Raw genomic sequence first — 20,333 nt, forward strand, 5'->3', positions numbered from 1 at the left:
AAATTCAGCAATGACAAGGCCACTGTATGTCAAGGGGAAAAGTTTAAATAGATTCTCTTGTTGGAGATTATCATTGCCTGGCATTTAAATGGCATAAATTTAACTTCAATCCAAGTCTGAATATTGTGCAAAAAATACTAATAACTGAATTAATATAGTGAAGTGTTAGCTATCCAAACATCAAAAATGTGAATATAGCAAGAAATATTAACACAAGGAAACGCGAATTATGTTTTGGAAATTTGATGGGTTAACTCTCCCCCCGCCCCCCCCCCCCCCCCCCCCCCGCAAGCAAACCTATTTGGAAGGCAGATCAAAACCTCAGATTTACAGAAAAGTTTAAGGAAGAAAATGTGTATCCAAAATTGAAAACAGTCTTTCCTGTGAAGTGGCTACCCTAAAATTCTAATTACTCACCCAGTAGAAATGCCTCAGAACCTGTCTTTTGTTATACAATTACTTGCTCTATGATGGATACGTATATACAATCCTAATAACTACATAAATTGTTCCCATTGTCTGGAGCTCGAAACATTATTTAGATGTGTAATTGACACATAATAATTTTTACCACTTATTAGGCTGAACTTTGGCAATCCTTTGAATGCAGATCTTTCTGGAACAGTCTTAAGCTTGAATACTGTCGAAGGGAATTTTAGGGTAGCCACTTCACAATTGTTTGAATTGACAAAATGAACGATTTTGCTTAAAGTCGGTCTGAGATTTTATGATAGTGCATAAGGGGTTAAATTCTGCTTCAGTCAATTGCAGCATTGTTAACTTGACAGTTGTCGGGCACAAATCCAGGGGAGGAGCTGAGCACTTTCAGCTATAATCCAGGGGACTCCGTGCCTCCCATTTTGTTGCGGCCTGGGAAATGTGCCCTTCCTACTTCAGGTGTTGCACTTCTATGTACTTGATCACCATAAATTTAATGTAGATTTTGAAAAAACCTAACTACCTTAGACCGCAGATTTGACGGAAAAATTGTATAAATTCAAGGAGACCCAAATACCACCAATTCAATAACCACGACTGGTACGAACTGTGATACCAAATCCATATGTTAAATTTCTTCATGCCTTGATTAAAGGAAGGAGCAGTCTCAGTGCTCAGCTTGCAACTCGAGGAAAATAATCTCCTTCAGAAAAAGTTCATCACTTTTTACGCATGTCTACCGTCGGGTCAGAAATTTTTCAACTGAGTTGGGCCTGCACCGAAGTACTAAGTTTCATCAAAAAGAGTAGTAACATGCAATATTTAATGTTCATCTTAAGTAAGTCAGTTATAACTCCTCATTCTCTCGAACTAAAATTACATAAGTCGAATTATACGTCTCAACGAATTTAGCCCCATTCAAAACTAACTACAGCTTAGATCAGGAACCTGTTCAAGAACACTAACATCGGACTTGAAACCATTCAAGATCATGGCTCATTTGATTGCAGTCTTAACTGCATTTTAATTTCTGCCCCATAACCCTTGACTCCCTCAAAAATATATGCAACTCGAATTTAAATATATTCAATAATCCAGATTCCACTGCTTTCCGGAAAAGTGGTGTAGACAATTCTGTAGATTAACAAATTATACTTAAACACGAGAACATAAGTATATGTTCTTAGCCAGAAATATTCCATAATTTTAAAACGGGGCCACGACACCAAACGTAACCACACTTCAAGAGTCAGTGGGTAGTACAATAGGTTAAACCGACTCCTTGTGCACCGTAAATCATCTTAGCTAGATGCCAATATTAATAAATGGTGAGCAAACATGTATTTTCTGAGAAAGTAGAAGTCAAGTTTTGCCAGATAAAGGGTTATCCGAAATGACGTAATGGCATCGGATTTCTTAAATGTAATCTATTCATTGGTCTGAAGTTAACTCACTTCTCTGAAACACCACGGAAGATTCAGAGGCTCAAAGACTCCTGCAATGGCTATTGATAAGAACCTGTTTACTTTATAGGTTATATTTGTATTGGTGATAATTCTAGATGCGTACAATGAGCAGTAAAGACAATACACAGCACTATGGCAAAACATGTATACAAACTTTATTGTAGATAACAGTAAAGACAGATTGATGAGAACCAATTTAATTTAAAAAAACATGAAGTCAGGACACCTTAGGCTGCCATATCAAACAAAATCCCAGTACACATTTAAAGATCAGTGTCTATAATCCAGTGGAACATTCTGAAATATGGTTTATAGACATCATGCTCTCCAGAACATTGCTAAGCAAAGCAATGGCTTAGCCAGGTCCCATTATCAGGACAATTATGTAAGCAAAAACAAGAAATAAAACTAACTACAGCTCTGGTTATACTCATTAGGCTTTTTGTATGCCATCATTTCTTAGATGAAAGTGTTCAGGTCCATTATTACTAGTTGAAGGAATCACATGCCTTATGCTTGCATTGCTGGTGGTAGAATTATTAGTCATTTCATCAATTTGCCAAAAGAAAAGTGGCATGGTTGGTAAGCTTTTTTTTGCATCCCAAGAGTTTTCCCACCTACAACTCAGTTTCTGTGTCTATATCGGAGTGGCAGAATGCAGACAGGAGAGACCTGCTCAGGGGAATTTATTTCTCCAAATGAAAGACATGCAAATGTACAACAACTCCATCTTGTGAAGGCACACTAAAAAACACCAGGAGAAATTGGGAGATTAGATTTGTGAAATAACTGCAGTTGTTAGCTTCTCAGGTTGTGCTGCAGTCTAATACCAGGGAAGGGAATAATTAGATACAAAAATCTCAATCTGCTGCAATTCAACCAGAGTTAACTTGCAGAACAAGTATACCAAGTCAGTTTAGGATACTATTCAGCAGTCATGTATGTTGTAGTGATACATCATAATAGCCTACTTTATCATCACTGGTAACACAAGTGAAATGGCACCAGTTTCCACCGACAGCATCTCTTAACTTCCAATTAAAAGTAAAAGCAGGAAAGGATTAAAGCAAACTTACAATGAAGAATCAAACTCAAAAGTTCTTAATTAGCGTTATCAAGTCAGGATTAATGGTATGGGAAAAGTTCATAAATCAAGGAAAACAGTTATCAGGTCACCTTTTTTCACTGTACAATAGCAATTCAAATGTCGTCACAGTTTAGTACAATCAGTACAAATTCTGGAAAGTCAAGAAAATTTGCCCAATAAACAATTAAATAGGAACAGAATAGGGTTAAATACTATAAGTGGCATTGATTTGGGATACCTGCACCCCACCTTTTTTTTTTACAAAAGATGCAGCAACAGTTCCCATATATCCAAAACTAGTGATAACTACATTCCTAATAAATAGGAGTTGGAATGGAATCAATTAGCACAAATAAACTCTTCTGCACCAGATATGAATTTGCCAGAGTTGCACCAAATCCATTGTATGTTGCATACCAATAACTAAAATGTAATAATTATGCAAGTGTCTAATTTTCTGCAAAAAACTTTTATGGCAGGCTCTTTAAAATTTCAATTGATTATATACACAGACATATCACAACTACATTTTGGTGCTAAATGGTGTAGCGCTCATGGGACTGGTCGCAAGAAAACTGAGTCATCGGTCCAATGGATCTATTGCAACTACTGCCAGGACAATATATACATTATATACCAACTTACAGAATTTAGCTACTAGAGGCAAAAAGATCAGTGCAATTTGGTAGTTAAAGCAAGCCGAGAAGATAAACTGTCCACAAAAAAAAGTGGGGCATTTAAATTCAAAACTGAAGCATTTACAAAGCAGCGCTGGACCCAGACCCAACTGATTGAAGGAGAACACTAAGTTCTCAAGAGTTGAAATTTTCTCTTTGAAATTACAATCTCATTTCCAATGAACAGACTGACAAACATGTAGGCTTCTTGCACATCTCAGACACCAGGCTAGAAACACTACATGTTGGTATACAAAATGGGAAGCACTGACCAAACCTCGTTGCACCCATGTTCCAATAAGAGTTAGATGACAATACAATTTTAATCGATTAATTTCACAGGTGCAAATCTGCTCAATCCTCAAATTATACCCAGTGGATGTGGAAAAAAGACTCAAAAGACCTGTCCATAACCTGATATTTGCAGACCTTTTATCCTTGCATGCATGTATATTAGGATTGTTATAATTTAGCTTTTAAATAGGCAAATAATGGCAATCTAATTTGGAGTTACCATTTTGAGATCAATTTTGATACTGCAGAATTTACCTCAGGCATGTACAATTTCCCCCAAGTATTTACTAAAAATAACCACTCAAGACTGATTGCAATCAAATCCTCAAAACATTCCAGGTTAAAAGCAAACTCACCACACACTTTTCGTGTACACATTTAGTTTTATTGTAACAAAGCAACTTGTACACTTTAAACGTTTAAAACGGAGCAATTTTCCTTTCCAGTGAAACAAAAAATTACATTAGAGAATGTAGATTCCAATAAGATTCTACAGGTTGTCACTCCATCTGCTGTGGGGTTCAAATCGATTAATATTTAAAATTGTTGGCTTCGGTTGCATGGATGTTGTAAAAATATACAATGCATCAACATGCTAAGTACAGCCACGTCCTCAAAATACCCAACAAACCCACCCATTAGAACCCAACCATCTGCATCTACCCCAGGTGCCTCAGTGACACCCAAATTTGTCACAAGAGAGAAGGAAACAAGGACTTGATGGTAACTGCTAATTGTCCACATCACATGGAAACACAGTGTAATCTCTGGGCCATAACAGATAGGAAAAAAGCCTATTCAAAATTATCTATAGTCACAGCACAAAGGCAAATTAAGTTCTGGGCTTCTAGCAGAGGGATGGGTTGGAGGGAGTGGGGTTTAAAATAAAAAGTAAAAAAAATACAATCACGTTACTACAGAAATGGTTTGCTGGCGCTAGGAGAATTCATATCAGTTCATGGAAATGGCAGAGATTGCCACTGTAGTTTGCACATGTAACTCATCCCAATTTTGTATAATAGTTTAAGGATCTCAGGAGAACAAGGAAACTGAGCACAAAAAGACAGCAACTTGCTCCCAGGGACTAAAGAAAAAAAAAGTAGAAGAGGTGAATATCAACAGCAACCAGATCAGTCGTCTTCGCCTTCCTCCTCCTATAAAGAAAGGAGAAAAAGTTAGTGCAAGGCAGCTAGTTGCAGATTTAAAAAACAAATCAGAATCTTTAGACATTACTCTAAAAACGAACAAGTGCAACACTTGTAGACTCAAGAAAATCAAATCAAAACTATTAGGCTCATCTAAAAAGAATCAACAGGTACAAGACTCTAGTGAAAGAATTTGCACCAAGTATTCCAAATTACTCAAACTGTTAAAATGAGATTTCTTGTGTGAAACTTAATTTAATGGAAGAAGAAAAACAGAAAGCACATCTTACAAAGTATTCTCCCGTTTAACAAAAAGTTATTGGCACTTCAGCATTTAACTAAAATGGCAATTTTCCTACTGCAAGCACAATCAAGCTAGATTCTCTTTCCTTGGTGTTCTAGTGTTAAAAAATATCAAGCATCACATTACACTACATGACAAATATTCAGCCCAAATCTTAGGTCAGTAATGATGGAATAAATGGAAGACTTGTAACAAAGGAGATTCAATGCTAGAAGCACGAGACAAATTCAGCCTGCTGCATCGTTTTAAAATTTCCACACAAATGTTACATTTGGACCATGAATTTTAAAACAGCACTTGCCTCGGCTTCTTCCCCTTCTTCCTCCTCCTCTTCATCCTCCTCTTCTCCCTCTTCATCCTCATCTCCTTCTTCATCAATGTCCTCCAATCCCTCCTCTTCCTCCTCATCTTCATCTTCCTCTTCACCATCCCCTTCTTCGTCTTCCATATCAGGAACCTGGCAACACATCACAAATTACACTTCTTGTCAAGGGGCAATTTGTAAAAAAAAAAGTTCATCACAATGGTTGAGCTTTTGTACAGGAGACACAGCTGGTCTTTAAATGTGGGAGTGCAAGAATAGAGCAGGTTGTTGCACACACGAAATAAAGATTCCCCAAAACTTGTTGCACTATGTCAAAACAGTAAATAACTAGAAGATTGAACATACAAATCACTAAAGTAGATCAGCAATCTGGCTCTAGAGAAAAAAAAAAATCAACGCTCACTATCCTAACCATCCTAATAATAAAGCAATTTAAAAAACTCCCAAAAGACAAGCAATTGATTTCGTCCTCTCTTGGGTTTCAACTTGACTGCGCTGTGGCTTTTAATTATTTACAATAGCTACCACATAGGCCCGTTCTTTTGTGCAGAAACAAATGCTGAACTTCCCATGAAAAGAGATACAACACTACTGGCGAAGTTGAATACCCACAGCCCTTATGCCAATAATTAATCACCCACCAAATAGTTTAAAGTTCACAAAGAATCAAGAATACTCACTAAGTAGTACTGCAGTGGATTTGGCCAGATGTCATCTTTGATAACCTCACCCAGCTCATCTGCACCTGCATCTGAGTGATCAGTAAACCAGGTGAAGAAGCTTTCTGGTTCTTCATGCTGTCGCTTCCTTCCCGCTTTAGTCTGTGACTGGCTGGAGCGTTTTGTAAGGTCCTTGAAATAATATGAATACTTAGTTAAGTGTAAGGAAGATGCTTAACTGCATTACAACTGTTCAGAACGTTCAGATCCCCAAGCAAGTGGAGAACAGCATTTTAAAATAGTCACCAAGTAGGCTTACATTAATACTGCAATGAAATTACTGTGAAAATCCCTTATCGCCACACTCCAGTACCTGTTGGGGACACCAAGGGAGAATTTAGCATGTCCAATTCATCTAACCAGCACATCTTTGGACTGTGGGGAGAAACTAAAGTACCCAGAGGAGACCCACAGGGAGAATGTGCAAACTTTGCTCCACACAATGATCAAGCCATGAATCGAACCCCTGGCGCTGTGAAGCAGCAGTGCTAACCACTTTGCCACCCTGGTCTAATTTAGGTTTAAAAATAGATTCACTTCAGCACAAAGGATGCAAAGAAGATGTGACAAAACATGATGCAAAATTAAAGTGCTAAGAATAGCATGAAGAACCATGGAATTAAGCATGTTTAATAGCAACCAGTGTAATTCTAAACTAATTGCAGCAGTACCAAGTTACTCATGCAGCTTTAGATAACAAATTTCTCAAGAATTCCACCAGAACTGATAAAATTCAATTATAGAAACCCATTATTTCCACAGAACAGACAACAGAGCTAAATAGAAGTGGGTTTGAAACATCAGGGCTGTACAGCTCAGTACCTGGGCAATTGAAACTAAATTGACACAAAGAAAAAAAACACATTGAAGGCTATTGTGAATTGCAGTGAGATGCTAGCTCAAAATGTCAATTCCTTTCCACACTAACTTATCAATGAACTGAGATATGCAACTGATTTGCCAGTTGAGGTTCCTCATTACCATCTGGCCAGTTGTAAATGACTAAGATCAAAACACATCAATTTGGACACGTTTGGCAAAGAAACAACCGTGGGAACAAAAATCAAGCAAATACTTAAATCAATATGCCAAATAAGCTCCAGTCCAATTGTACACATCAGCTGTGAAATGCCTGCCCAAAGTAAACAAAGCAGTCATCACAACATATTGCTTTCGGCCCCTCATGTCGGGACTCTAAGAATAGCAACAAACATCACCCAAGTATCCTTCTCCAACCTCAAGGTAGAAAAAAAAATTGCCAAGTCACAAGATCAATGCAGTCTTTTCAGGTATGAAGAAGTTAGGAACTCAGTATGCCAATCAGTCCCTTGAGACTCTTGTCATTCAATTAGATTATGATAGATTCTCTCAATTCCATGCACTTGCTTAGTTCTCAAGTTATCACACACTCTACCAAACCGGAACTAAACTTTCAAATCATTCCAAGTCTCAACAGCAATTTTAGGACATTTCCAGATGCATGCTACCTTTTGAATGAAAATCTTTCCTGATATCACCCCAGTAATTCAAATAAATTGATTTTCTGAACGTAATTATAGATTTACACACCTTTCAGAATCACCCATGAGATTAAATAAGAGTCCAGCAGTTCATATCCTGGGACAGGTCTTACCTTTCCTGGTTTCCATTTGATCTCTGTTGATTTTGAAGATGGATCGCCATTTTCATTCAGGTGAAATTCTTTGGACAGAACTTTATTATCAAAGTATGGGTTCTCATCAAAATACTGAAAACAAAAGTCACCCATTACTGTCTTCATTATTAGTGTAATAAGAAACAAACTTGGGTTAAAATTTACAAGCAAAAGAAAACTCTACATTTGAGTAACTACCTGTTAAATAGAAGCACCTGACAAAGTGGTAGTAGTCCAGCCCCAGTGTTGATACTTCAATTACTTAAAGCAGTCATAAAAAAACTGAATCTCAAATCTGGTACATTTATTGAAAGGTTGTAATAATAGATTGCACAAAGAATTAAAAGTGGAGCATTTACCAAGCAATTAAACACTTGGTAGTTATGCCAAATGTTTACTTGACAATATTGTTGGCATGCACGTGCATTAAAAACAGAACTACCCTACGACTACTAATTGCTAAACAGAGAACTGAAAATCATAGCTGAGGTAGATTATTCAAGATGCAGTGCCAAGGTTTCTGTATGGCAAACCGTTTACATCCTTTGCTCAATTATAGTGCATTTACTTGAAGCAGGGATCATGGACTTGACTCCCTCTCCAGAGATCTCAACACAAAATGCAAACTGATTTGTCAATCTGACAAGAGGGAGTGTTTCACTGTCAGGCCTTTTTTTTTTGGATGAATCTTTTAATTATGGGCCCACCTGTCTGTATAGGAAGTTTCACTCCAAAGTAGCTGTTTGAGGTTAATCACCACAAGTCATGGTTATAAAACCTCAATATCAGTCATTTGATGTGTAAGAAATCAAAATGCCACCTTGACACATGAAGGTGCATTAAATGTAGTTAGTCAAGCAACAGGTCATCTTGACTGAATGATGATTCACCTTTAGTGCAGAAGATTACAAAGAACAATAGATAATTTGCCTGTGGGAGAACACAGTTGATCCCAAGAATATTAAGGCAAATTGACATTCTTCCCAACTTTCTTCAACTTCACACCTGCAAACTTGCAGCAAAGATCTTCCCCACTATTTATGCAATTAACTGCAATCACCAAGACCACCGACTTGCAATAGATAAAATTCAAATTTAAGGTTTTAGGAATTTGATATTTGAGTGGGTTATTAGTTCAATTACCTTATTTGTGAACATTAGTGCATTTGCTGTTGCATCAGCAAAATAAATACTCATTATACTTCAAGACAGACAGGCAGTTTAAAAAAAGATATTATTTCTCAAAACAAATTTAAAACCAGGGTTAAAAACAGTAATGGAAATAATTAATTCACCCTACAAAAATGACATTATACTTAAAAAGAACAAGTGGAAACTTATCACTCCCATGGATCAAGGAATTTTAAAGACAAGATGAAATTTAGAACCGCTGAATAAACATTTTCAATTGTTTAGTCCTGTAAAACAAATTTGCTTTTAATAGTCAATCAGTCCAAGAAAAATGCACTTACAAAATCTATTCTATAGCCTGATTTGATATCTTCAAATTCTGTCACCTCCACTCTCGTCAGATAATGCAGTGCCTCCTCATCTTCCTCTCCCAGAAGCGCAGATACTGGAATATACAAGCAATTTAAGAATAATTAGTTTTAACTGAATTGTTTGGTAATTTCAGGCCAACAGTGATGTATCAAATGTACTGGCCAAATCTTGTAGTGCAATATTCAAGCAGCTTCAGGTCCATGGTATTGATTTAAAACGCAAGACAGAGACAACAACACTAAATGATAATGAGAAGATTGTATTTTCAATTTTAATAGAAGATTTCATGCCCTTTAAAATTCAAGGCTATTGCTAGTGAGACCTCCAAACTTACCAATGAGCAGCACCCAAATCACTACATGCAAGACAACCTGGTAGAGCACTCCCTAATTGTTGTATGTGGAGGAAGGAAGGAAATCAGAAGGCTCATGTCATGCACATACACTATAATGTCTCTTGCCTGGCTCTTTGTAAAATGTGGAAACAGATACATCCATTGATCATTTTGCTACATTTTACATAGTATTACCTAAGCTATTTCTTCATTCCAAAGAGAAAATTAGGACGCATACAATAGGCAAGATTTCATGCAATAGCAAACTAATACAAACACTTCCCAAGTTCCATGTCTCACTGCCAAAACTTTTATCTCACTGCTGTATATGGGATCATGCTGTGCATAAATTGATTACTGGAATTTCCCTATATTACAATAGAGCTAAATGCACCTCAATAAAGACACCACAAGCTTTCCATTCATTCACACTATTACAAATGTTACAAGTTAGTATTTAAACTAACACCACTTACTGTAAAACATCTTACACCAATTGCATTGAATTAAATATCAAAATGTCCATCTGGAACATAATAGATGCAAGCACTTGTTACATTACTGCTTCTACAGTTACAACCCACTTCTTACATATTCAAAGCTGGGGGAGGGGCACAATAATCAGCCTCAATGCAACAAGGCCTTTGGGAAACGTAAAGGAGACCACAACGCCACTCTAGAATGTCAGGGATCTAGGCCACGGAAGGATTAAGCACAGCTGCGACTTCCTCACATCGTCAGATGGCCAGACACTCAGGTTAATGTATGGCACTTATAAAGACAGAAAAGCAACTTGCTGCTGCAGAAACTTGCATCATCAATAATCTGGGCTTCTACAAAAGGCAAAAACATTTAATGAATTTCTTTCCTTCACCTCAAGATGGTACACATAACCAATGTTTAAAAGCACACTGATCAATCTTTGCATCTAGTGAACTGCCAATTCTCTGTACCCATTCCCAAAATATGGAGAACAAATAACTTGTTTTTGCCCAGATATTTTTTTCCAACGTTTGGAAGCAAAAACATTCACTGGAACATTGGGTTATGCTATTAACACAGACCATCCTAATTTCTGTTCAAAATGTAAAAATATGATAACAATCAAGTTATAATTTAAAACTGAGCACAACTTAATCAAGCTTTATAATTTATTCTAATCAAGCCAAAAGCGTTGCAATGCAATATCACAAAGAGAACTTCAAAACTGGCGACAAGTTTTAATTACTATAGGCCAATGGTTTCAAACACACCATAGCTTTAGCTTAGTGAACAACCACATCAGCAAAACGAGAACCTTGAACTAGCAACTAGAACCTTGGCTGCAGAAAGAGCATAAGCCAGTAAGACTAGCACAACACAAGATTAAAAACAACCTTTCAATGATTCAAATCATCAAGGCTGTGGTTTGCTGTAAAGTCATACCAACTTTTGATCAGTGCTGCAGTAAATAGCATATGCCTCTAGGGGTCATTGTTAAAGGAAAGGCAACTCGTACTCATTAGAATGGCAAGGAAGTTCACAGAAACTCAGCCAATACATAATGCCATGCCCGAGAGTCTAAAATTGAGTCACAATTGCTTCAATTCCTTGAGGTTGAATCAAAACACCAGATTAAAGTTGAACAGGTTTATTTGGAATCACGAGCTTTTGTAGCACAGCTCCTTTATCATTCACCTAATGAAGGAGCAGCACTCTGAAAGCTCGTCATTCCAAATAAACCTAGTGTTGTGATACTTCTTACTGTGCCCACCCCAGTCCAACGTCGACATCTCCACATCTTGAAGTTGAAAATGCTCCATATAATCAGATTCTACTGCAAAGATAAAGCTCCCTTTCAATAAACTATCACAACAAATTTTTTTACACAGGCAACACAAAAATTCCCGACAGGTTCACATCAAAACTGTATCTCCTACATTCTGTTCTCCCAGTTTATTTACAGCCACTCTTTACATATCTGATTGCTTACCTTGTGGGTGGTTGACAAACGTAGTCACCCAAAAATTGGGGATTTTGGCAATGAGTTCTGACCGCTTCTGGAAGTATGGCTGGCGTAGCTTGTTGTATTTTTGCTCTACTTTCAAAATTTCCTCACTTGCCTGTTCATTCAGTCTAAATAAGAGCATTTTAAAAAACACAAGAATTATTCACAGCCTGGTAAAATAGTACTTTTGAGTTGCAAAACATATACAGACATATTTAATCTATATTCCTTTCAACTATCAAACTGACCAAATAGGACAAGAACACCTCTGCACGCAAGGGGTAAGGAAAACAGCTGAAGGCAGGACTGATAAATGCAAAGGTAATGCGGTTTATTCTATAAGTGAAATTATCCAAAAAACACCACCTGCAAACAAGATGGTCTGGCAGTTGTACTTAAGGTTATAAGAGATTTTAAAACAATCTGGCCCCTAGGCAGTACATTGTGCGCACTAGCTCAAGGATAATGTTTTTTTCATCTTCCAATTGCTCATCCATTAAACTATGGACATGTCACAACAATGGAGCTAGCAAATCAATAGTAGTAAAACTGGAACTTTTCTCCATTGGGCATTCAAAAGTCCTAATTCAATCGGGGTGGCATAACAGCAGGGAGATTGAAGTGGAGACAGCCAAAGATACATTGGGAAATATTTGTAAGGACATTCTAAATCAAAAGGACAAGGCATGGAAAGGTCAGAAAGAAAGGAGGAATATGACCAGAGCAGGCAGCTGCTGTGGACAAGCATTGATACACCATGATGGACTGTACTTGTGTACAAACAACACCTCAAAAGGTGAAAAATACAGCATGATTAGGCTCTTGGATACATCACGTTAGTTCAAATAATTTAGACTCTTCTCCTACAACTTTTCAATCCCAAAAATTAAATACACTCTGGTTGAAGACCAAATACAGCTACCAATAAAGCTAGCTAGAATTGTGAACACCAAGAGACAACACCTCGCACATGCACATACAGAATAATATTAAAAGACTCCATGTACTCTCTCTAGCATTATAAGCAGTTACCCCAATCTGTGGAATAGTATTTGAAAAAATCACCCTTATCTAAAATTAACTCTCATTTTTCACTACCCCCCCCTTCAATTTCACAGAAATTGAAAATGAACGTATATCACTAAGTTTCAGGACCACATCAGAATATGGCTCAGAAGACAAGTGGAACAATGGAAACTTTCAAACCAAGGACCACTTCCGTCAGTTGCAACATCAACATTATTGCTGCACCAAATTTTAAAAATGCTGTTGGAGTTAAAACTTTAAGGGTGAAGCTCAACCAACTTCCATGGAGTTAAACATGCAACTTAATATACCGCTTCTGTTACTTTACCTGTCTATTTCATTCTGTACTTCATCAATGTGTTCAATGGCTTCCTGTTGCTCTTTTTCTGTAAAAAAAAAGTTTTACAGTCACAAAATTGGAGGTGTTCGATCAGCACATATGCTATTTCTAAGACGTTTAAATGACACCTTCGACATTGCATTAAAACACTTTCCTTAAATCAAATCCACTCTGGTACTTCTAAAACATTAAAACAGACGGATCAAATACGACTTCAGTTTCAAGGCTCCCTATTTTGTCTTCTTAAACAGACTATAAAGGCACAAAGAAAATTGTGAACTCTTCATTTTACATATTTCCCTAAGGACGGATGCCCTCGGAAGAAACAATACATTAAATGCTTAAAGGCAACGGGTAAACCTAGAGAACAAGTTAACCTGGCAGAAGTTAAAAAACTCATCCGCAAAAGTAGATGTAGCGAAATCTGTCACAAAACCATCCTCCGGAAAAAAAGCAACTCATTTCTTTCTGCTCACCTATTGCTCGGAACTGTGAAAATTACAGACAGAGCATGTCAATCTCAAACAGCAGCCAGAAAGCCCCTGTAATATATAGCGAATTTAAACCAAGGAACGTCAACAATTCGCCTACTACCCACGTTTCAGTGCCGCTTCCCTTTGTGTTGAATGAACCCCTGCTAAATTATAAGCCGCGTGGTTCCTCCCGAAAGGAAGTCGCTGTTTTAATATCGGCATTTCAAAATAAAATGAATTGTATCCAAAACAAACTTTTCAAAATCCGGCATTTATTAAGACTGGTCGGACATCTGCCTTCATTTTAAAGCATTTTCACAATTTTAGTTAATGCAATCCATTTTCATTCATTTCCCCCTCTTTCACGTCAAAAGCTGCAATTAAATTCTGCAAATGTATTGGCCTTTTCCCTCCAGATTTTACACTGCTTTGTTTTTTTTTGTGTGGCAAGTCGCGGTCACACACATGCGGGATTCTCAGAAGAAAAACATCCAGTTAAAATGACTCAAAATAAAAGATGGGATCAAATGAGGGAGGGGGAATTCTGCAGAGGAAAAGGGTTTGGGATAACAGTGCCGGCCAGCGCAGTTTGAACCACCTTAGCCCCCTTAACAGACAGGAAAATAAAAAAAAGATGCTATAATCCCTTTAACACCAGGCCGCGTGGTTAGGCCTCTCTCTCTCTCCAAGTCGGCTGCTTCCAAGCCGCCCCGAGTATTGCTGCTAATAGAGGGAAGACCATGTTGGGACCTGCCTCCTGCACATTATCCGTGCCCGCTATAGGTTTAACGTGGAGGGAGGGGGAGATGAAATAGGGCATCTTCACCTCGGACGGACGAGCAGGCCGCGGCGGCTCCATTTCTCTTTCCTGGTATCATGGCGGCCGCCTTACACAATGAGGGGAGGAGGAGGAGGAGGTGGAGAGATTCTGTTCTTTTTTTTCACTCTCTCTGTATGTGGCTTCATAAACATGGCGCCGGAGTGAATGGAGTTACCCTCCCGCGCTGCCTTTCAGCTCCTCTCCAGCCCGACCGAGAGGGGGAGCGTGGGGCCGCCATTCCGCGTACACACACATATATAAATATATATACACACACACAGCGGCCTTCACAAACACAAGCCTCTACTCACACACGGATTTAACCACAACAAGGGGAAAAAAATCGCTGCACAAAAATTACCTGAGGTCTCGTCTGCTCCATCATGGTTCGAGTTCACCTCTTTTTTACTCATCTTTGTCGCTGGGACCGACATCTTGGAAGAAGGAAAAGGGGGAAATAAAAAAAGAAGGAAAAAAAATGGTGAAAAGCCCTGATCTGCGCTTTCTCTTATTGATCTGCCTCTATTTCTCTTGCCGGCCCGCTCCCCTCGCTGCTCTCCTCTCTCTTTCCCCCTCGATGGCTCAGTGGGTCTCGCGCCTCTACCACAGTGGGAGGAAAAAAAACGCTCGCGCTCAGCCCGCCGCAACACGCACGCGCCTTGGCGGCCCTTCCCCCCCCGCCGCCCAGTGCGCGTGCGCAGTGCGCCGCCCTCGCGCCCAACATACGCTCCGGCGTCGTCTCCCATTGGCCGCCCCGGGGCGGCGGCGGCAACGGCGCGAGGGCGGCGGTGACGTCAGGCAGCGCGAGGGCACCAATCGGACCGGGTCGTCATGGTGACGGGGCGCCCTGATTGGGTCGCGTCGAGCGTTAGCTCATGCTGCGCGTTCGGTGTGTGTGAGAAGGGGGGGATTTTTTTTGCCGTTTGTTTTTAATCGAGTGTAGGAGGCAGAGGAGCCCTCCACCCTCCAACCCATCTTTATTGAAAAACATATAAGCTAGAGTCGTCTTCCAGTGTTGGGGAGAGTTTTTGGGCTTGATAGCCCGAACGGGCCATGTTCAGCGACGAGGTGCGCGAGGCCGTGTCGATCGAGTCGCGTTGGAGGAAAGCTCCCGAGCTGTGTGACGCAGTTTGTCAAACGGCGGAGGTTCGACGCGCTGAAGCCTCAGTGCAGATCCGACGCAGCGCCAAAATCAGTACGCAGACCGAGCCAATGGAGCATCGAGAACGGCCAGCCATTGATGGCAGCACGGAGCCTCGGATTGATTCCCCGCGCCTGGTCCACTTTCTCCGCCAGGTGGAGCCGATGGTTAGCAAGGAGTTAATGAAGAACATCAAGAGCCACGCCTTTGACGGATTTGAAGTCAACTGGATAGACCATCTACACACAGTAAGTCTTGCACCTGTAAAAGTGAAAACTTGCATCTGTTTTGATTTCTACAACATTATTTGTAAAATGGGATCTGGATGAGAATGCAAACACATGCAGTTCAATACTTTTGCGAAACGAGCAGCTCTTTTAATTTGGCCATCATGATTCACCATTACCATTATTTGACTGGACCTTTCACTTTAGTGCATGCTCCATAGGAAGAAGCAGGCGCTATTTACATGGCGAAACGTGTAGCATGTTGCGCTCCTTGAATAAAGTTGATAGGAAGCCAACCATTGCCGGATAAAGTCAGAGGTTGGAAGTGCTCAGTTGTCGAAAAAGGAAGGTTGGGTTAATCTCGGACGCGTGACCATTCAGTAGAGCAGAGATCATTGAAAGTATAATTAATCCTACCTTCACTGTTCCTTTCTGGATATATTTTCTGCTCTTATTTCAAGTAAAGTAAGAGTTGTCTGGGGAATTTTATAGAAACATTAGTTGAAATACACCCATGCTGTAGTTTTAAATATATTTTACAATATATTTCTATATATAATGCTTATTATTAGCGTTTTCATGTTTAAGTTTATTTATTAGTGCCAGAAGTAGACTTACATTAGTATCACAATGAAGTTAGGGTGGCACAGTTATTAACGTTGCTGCCTCACAGTGCCAGGGACCTGGGTTCGATTCCTGGCTTGGGTCACTGTAACTTCATTGCAGTGTTAATGTAAGCCTACTTGTGACACTAATAAATAAATGAACTTTACTGTGAAAATCCCCTAGTTGCCACACTCTAACACCTGTTCAGATACATTGAGGAAGAATTTAGCATAGCCAGTGCACCTAACCAGTATGACTTTCACACTGTGGGAGGATACAGGAACACCCAGAGGAAACCCACACAGACACAAGGGAAATGTGACTGGTCACCCAAACCGTGAATCAAATCCGGGTCTCTGGCACTGTGAGGCAACAGTTAGCTGAAATGCCAAGAGTAATATCCATCTTCTTGATGAGGTGTTAACCCAAGGCCTTGTCTGCTTTCTAATGAATGCAAAAGATCCCATTCCAAAACCAGGTTCCTGGTTTTAGCAGGGAAGTTATAAATCAAATCTTTTAATGACATTTTAAAATAATGTGAAGAAACTTAGCAATAGGCTTCTCTCTCTTGCATGTGAATGAATACTTTTTAATTCTTGATTTTGGTCGCTTCAATCCTAGATTTGAGTTTATTCGAGGGAGTCCCCTCGAAAGCTTGTGAGTTTACTATCAAATAAATCGGTTGGACTAAAACCTGGTGTTGTCAGACTTTTTACTGTGTTTACCCCGGTCCAACGCCGGCACATCCACATCATGACATTTATTCTTTCGCCCAGAGGTCTGATAGTTGCTGTTTGCAGTCCCTACAGTCTGAACATGTGCAGGATATTGAATTTTGTAGTATTTGGTTAGCCCAGCTGGAAAATTATTTTCCCTTGGCCTCAAAACGCTGTGCAATGGTTATCTGTGTGCAGCAATAACAATTTATTTGTTGGAAAATTATTCAAATGTAAATATAACAAATTTCTAAATCATTGCTGAGCTTAGAGAGACTGCTGCTGTTTACAATTTGAATTGAAAAAGATAGGATGTGCTTTTCACAACCATGGGAAGATCTAAAGCACTTTGCAGTTAATGAAGTACTTTAAGATGCAAGTCCCTAATAGTCCCAGATGACCATTGGCTTTGAGGCTCCTCTTTGAGGGGGAGAGTTGATTGGTGATTTAACCTGAGGATCACCATACCTCTCGCAAGGGACAAGGTTGAGAAGGTGGGCCTTCATGAATAATCTTGGCTAGTACAGGAGTTGTTGGTGGGTGTCACTCTGCATCACAAACCAGCAGTCCAGCCAACTGAGCCCCAAGAATTTGAGGTATTGAAACATAATAAACAAAACCCAAAATTTAACTGTGTGGGTTTCTCAAACATCTTGCAGAAATTGGCTACTGCCAAGGAGCGTAGAACAGCGAGAGAAAAATGGTGGAGGGAGTGGTTTGGAGTTGGTGATGGGGAAGGTGACTAGGAGCTTGTAGGGCTGGAGAAAATATTAATATTCCCCTTGTCTGCAAATCCCATTCCCCTATCACCCCCCGTGCTTGCTAACCTAACTGGACTCCCAGTCAGGCAAAGTCTTGATTTTAAAATTATCATGCTTGTTTTCAGATTCCTCCATGGCCTTTCTTCTTATTTCTGTAATCTTCTTCAAACCCTCTTGAAATATTTGTGCACCTCTAATTCTGGCCTCTTGTGCACTCCAATTTCTAATTGCTCCACCATTAGTGGCAAATCCTTCAGCTCCTGAAGCTCCAAGATCTAGAATTTCCCCGTTCATATCTGTACTTCACTTTACTCCTTTAAGGCGCTTCTTAAAATCTACCTGTTTGACTAGGCATTTGGTCACCTGACCTCTAATGTGGCTTTGTTTTATACTTTGGAATGTTTCTGTAAAAATGCCTTGGGAAGTTTCATCACATTAAAGATGCTATGTGAATTGTTATGGTAAATACTTCTAGTTGTTTGTGGTATAGGACTTGAGTATTGCTTTAATAAACAAAACTTTGTCAAAACTTTTCATCAATACTATCACAAGAATACCGATGTCAGGGAAAACAACTTTATGCTGTATGGGAGGAGAGTGCTGATCAGTTGGCAAGTAGACTCTGCGATTTCAAATCCATAACCTTTACTGCCTAGGACAAGGCATAGGAACGCGACCATCTCCAAGCCATGCACAGTCTTGACTTGGGTTCAGGAAGGCAGCTCACCACCACCTTAATGACAGTTAGGGGTGGGCAACAAATACTGCCCTAGCCAATGATGTCCACATCCTATATAAAGGAGGTTGAAGCCATATAGTATTCTAGTCTGAAATGCACTTCCTGGAAGTGTGGTGGAGGCACGTTCATTCGAGGCATTCAAGAAGCCATTAGATGATTAGGAACAATGTGGAGGGGTATGGGGTAATGCTCATGGGAAACTGATGCAGACGTGATGGGCTGAAAGGCCGTCTTCTGTGCCATATCAATTCTGTGATTCATTTGCAAAATTCTTTCAAATATTCAATTATGAATATTTGCATTTGTGTAATATCTTTAACATAAGAAAAATTCCACTGCAATTCACAGAAGTGTAATCTAAATAAAAGTAGACATATTCTAATAACTTGGAAACTGGCAAATATTTGCTGCCAGACCTTAAACTCCCCACCTCAAATATAATCTATCCTGTTTCCTTTCTCACTCACTATTACTGGCAGACACCAGGAATATACTGGCGAGTCAAACCATAAATTCTATCCACAGTTCTGGCACACCCTAATTTCTCCTCTGTATCACTTCCACATCCTAAAACCACGAACACCCAGTGTCCGAGGCAACATTTCGCCCTGTACCAACAACAGCTCAATTGGAATTTGTCTCTGTTTCTGCTCATGGGGTCTTTCTGTTTGTATGAAGATTAGCTGCTATATTTGTCTACGTAATAGCAAGGTGCAGGTCTGTGCAGGTACAATGTTATACTATGGTCTTTCTGCTCAGCCTATTATGAACTTTATAAAAACAATTTGAATAATTGTGTTCCTTGTAACATTAGAAACACTTCCCCCATCCGCCCAAAAAATGTTTTTTGTCCCATGTTGATATGCCTCCAAGGTTTCAATGGCTCATGCAGTGCTTTCTGCCAAATCTGTCAAAATAGCACTTCGTATTTGGTTTTTCAGTGTATTTCTGAGCTGTTTTTATTTTTGGCAGTTCCAAAGAAAGCCCAGAGCAATTTGGAATATGTTTGAACTCCCTGTTAGCTATTTGACTGAGGCACTGCTCCATTACCCAGTGCAACAGTTTGTGCAAAACAATGCAAGTGTCCTTTTGTCAGTATGCCCGTCATTTATGTTGACTTTGGATTAGATAATAGATTACATCCATAAAGTGTTCAATGCTTTCTTCATTTGTACCTGAACTTCATTATGCCTATTCTATTTAGCCCTGTAAATCGTAAAGCAAGTTCTGGCAGTTTGGATTCTTGCTAAGGTTTTTAACAAGTTTATTTAAAAATACAGTTCACATTTGATAGTGCTTTTCATAACTCTGAGTGTCTCAAAGTGCTTTCCAGACAATGAATTACTTTTAAAAGTATAGTTACTGTTGTAGTGTAGAAATGCAACAGCAAAGGGATACAAAGCAAGATCCTATAGCCAGGAATATGATAATGACCAGATTATCTATATTTTAAAAATCCTTGTTGAGGATTTATTATTTATAAAGACACTGAGGAGAAAGCAATGGGAATGTGAAATGCGTTATATAAATGGGAGTTTTTTCCTATACTCT

General features: G+C 39.2%; 2 protein-coding genes across 2 annotated transcripts in view; one reads left to right on the top strand and one right to left on the bottom strand.

Annotated features, from left to right (window-relative positions):
- Window positions 1–2,035: 2,035 nt before the first annotated feature.
- On the bottom strand, window positions 2,036–15,239 carry LOC145358170 (protein SET-like). Its single transcript, XM_080211903.1, has 8 exons — window positions 14,954–15,239; window positions 13,288–13,345; window positions 11,919–12,061; window positions 9,582–9,685; window positions 8,089–8,202; window positions 6,417–6,587; window positions 5,713–5,868; window positions 2,036–5,116 (listed from the first exon to the last, which is right to left on the bottom strand). The coding sequence occupies exons 1-8, from the start codon at window positions 15,024–15,026 to the stop codon at window positions 5,093–5,095; spliced, it is 843 nt and encodes a 280-aa protein (XP_080068029.1). The 5' UTR covers window positions 15,027–15,239; the 3' UTR covers window positions 2,036–5,092.
- A 171-nt stretch (window positions 15,240–15,410) lies between these two features.
- The window catches only part of dync2i2 (dynein 2 intermediate chain 2), a 33,023-nt gene continuing 28,100 nt past the window's right edge, over window positions 15,411–20,333 (top strand). The window contains exon 1 of the mRNA XM_080212394.1: window positions 15,411–15,981. Within this exon, the coding sequence (XP_080068520.1) occupies window positions 15,646–15,981 (336 nt within the window). The 5' untranslated portion in view covers window positions 15,411–15,645. The remainder of the gene's footprint in view (window positions 15,982–20,333) is intronic.

Source organism: Carcharhinus amblyrhynchos, chromosome 25 (genome assembly GCF_965287045.1).
Source record: "Carcharhinus amblyrhynchos chromosome 25, sCarAmb.v2.hapA, whole genome shotgun sequence".
Classification (NCBI taxonomy): Eukaryota; Metazoa; Chordata; class Chondrichthyes; order Carcharhiniformes; family Carcharhinidae; genus Carcharhinus; species Carcharhinus amblyrhynchos.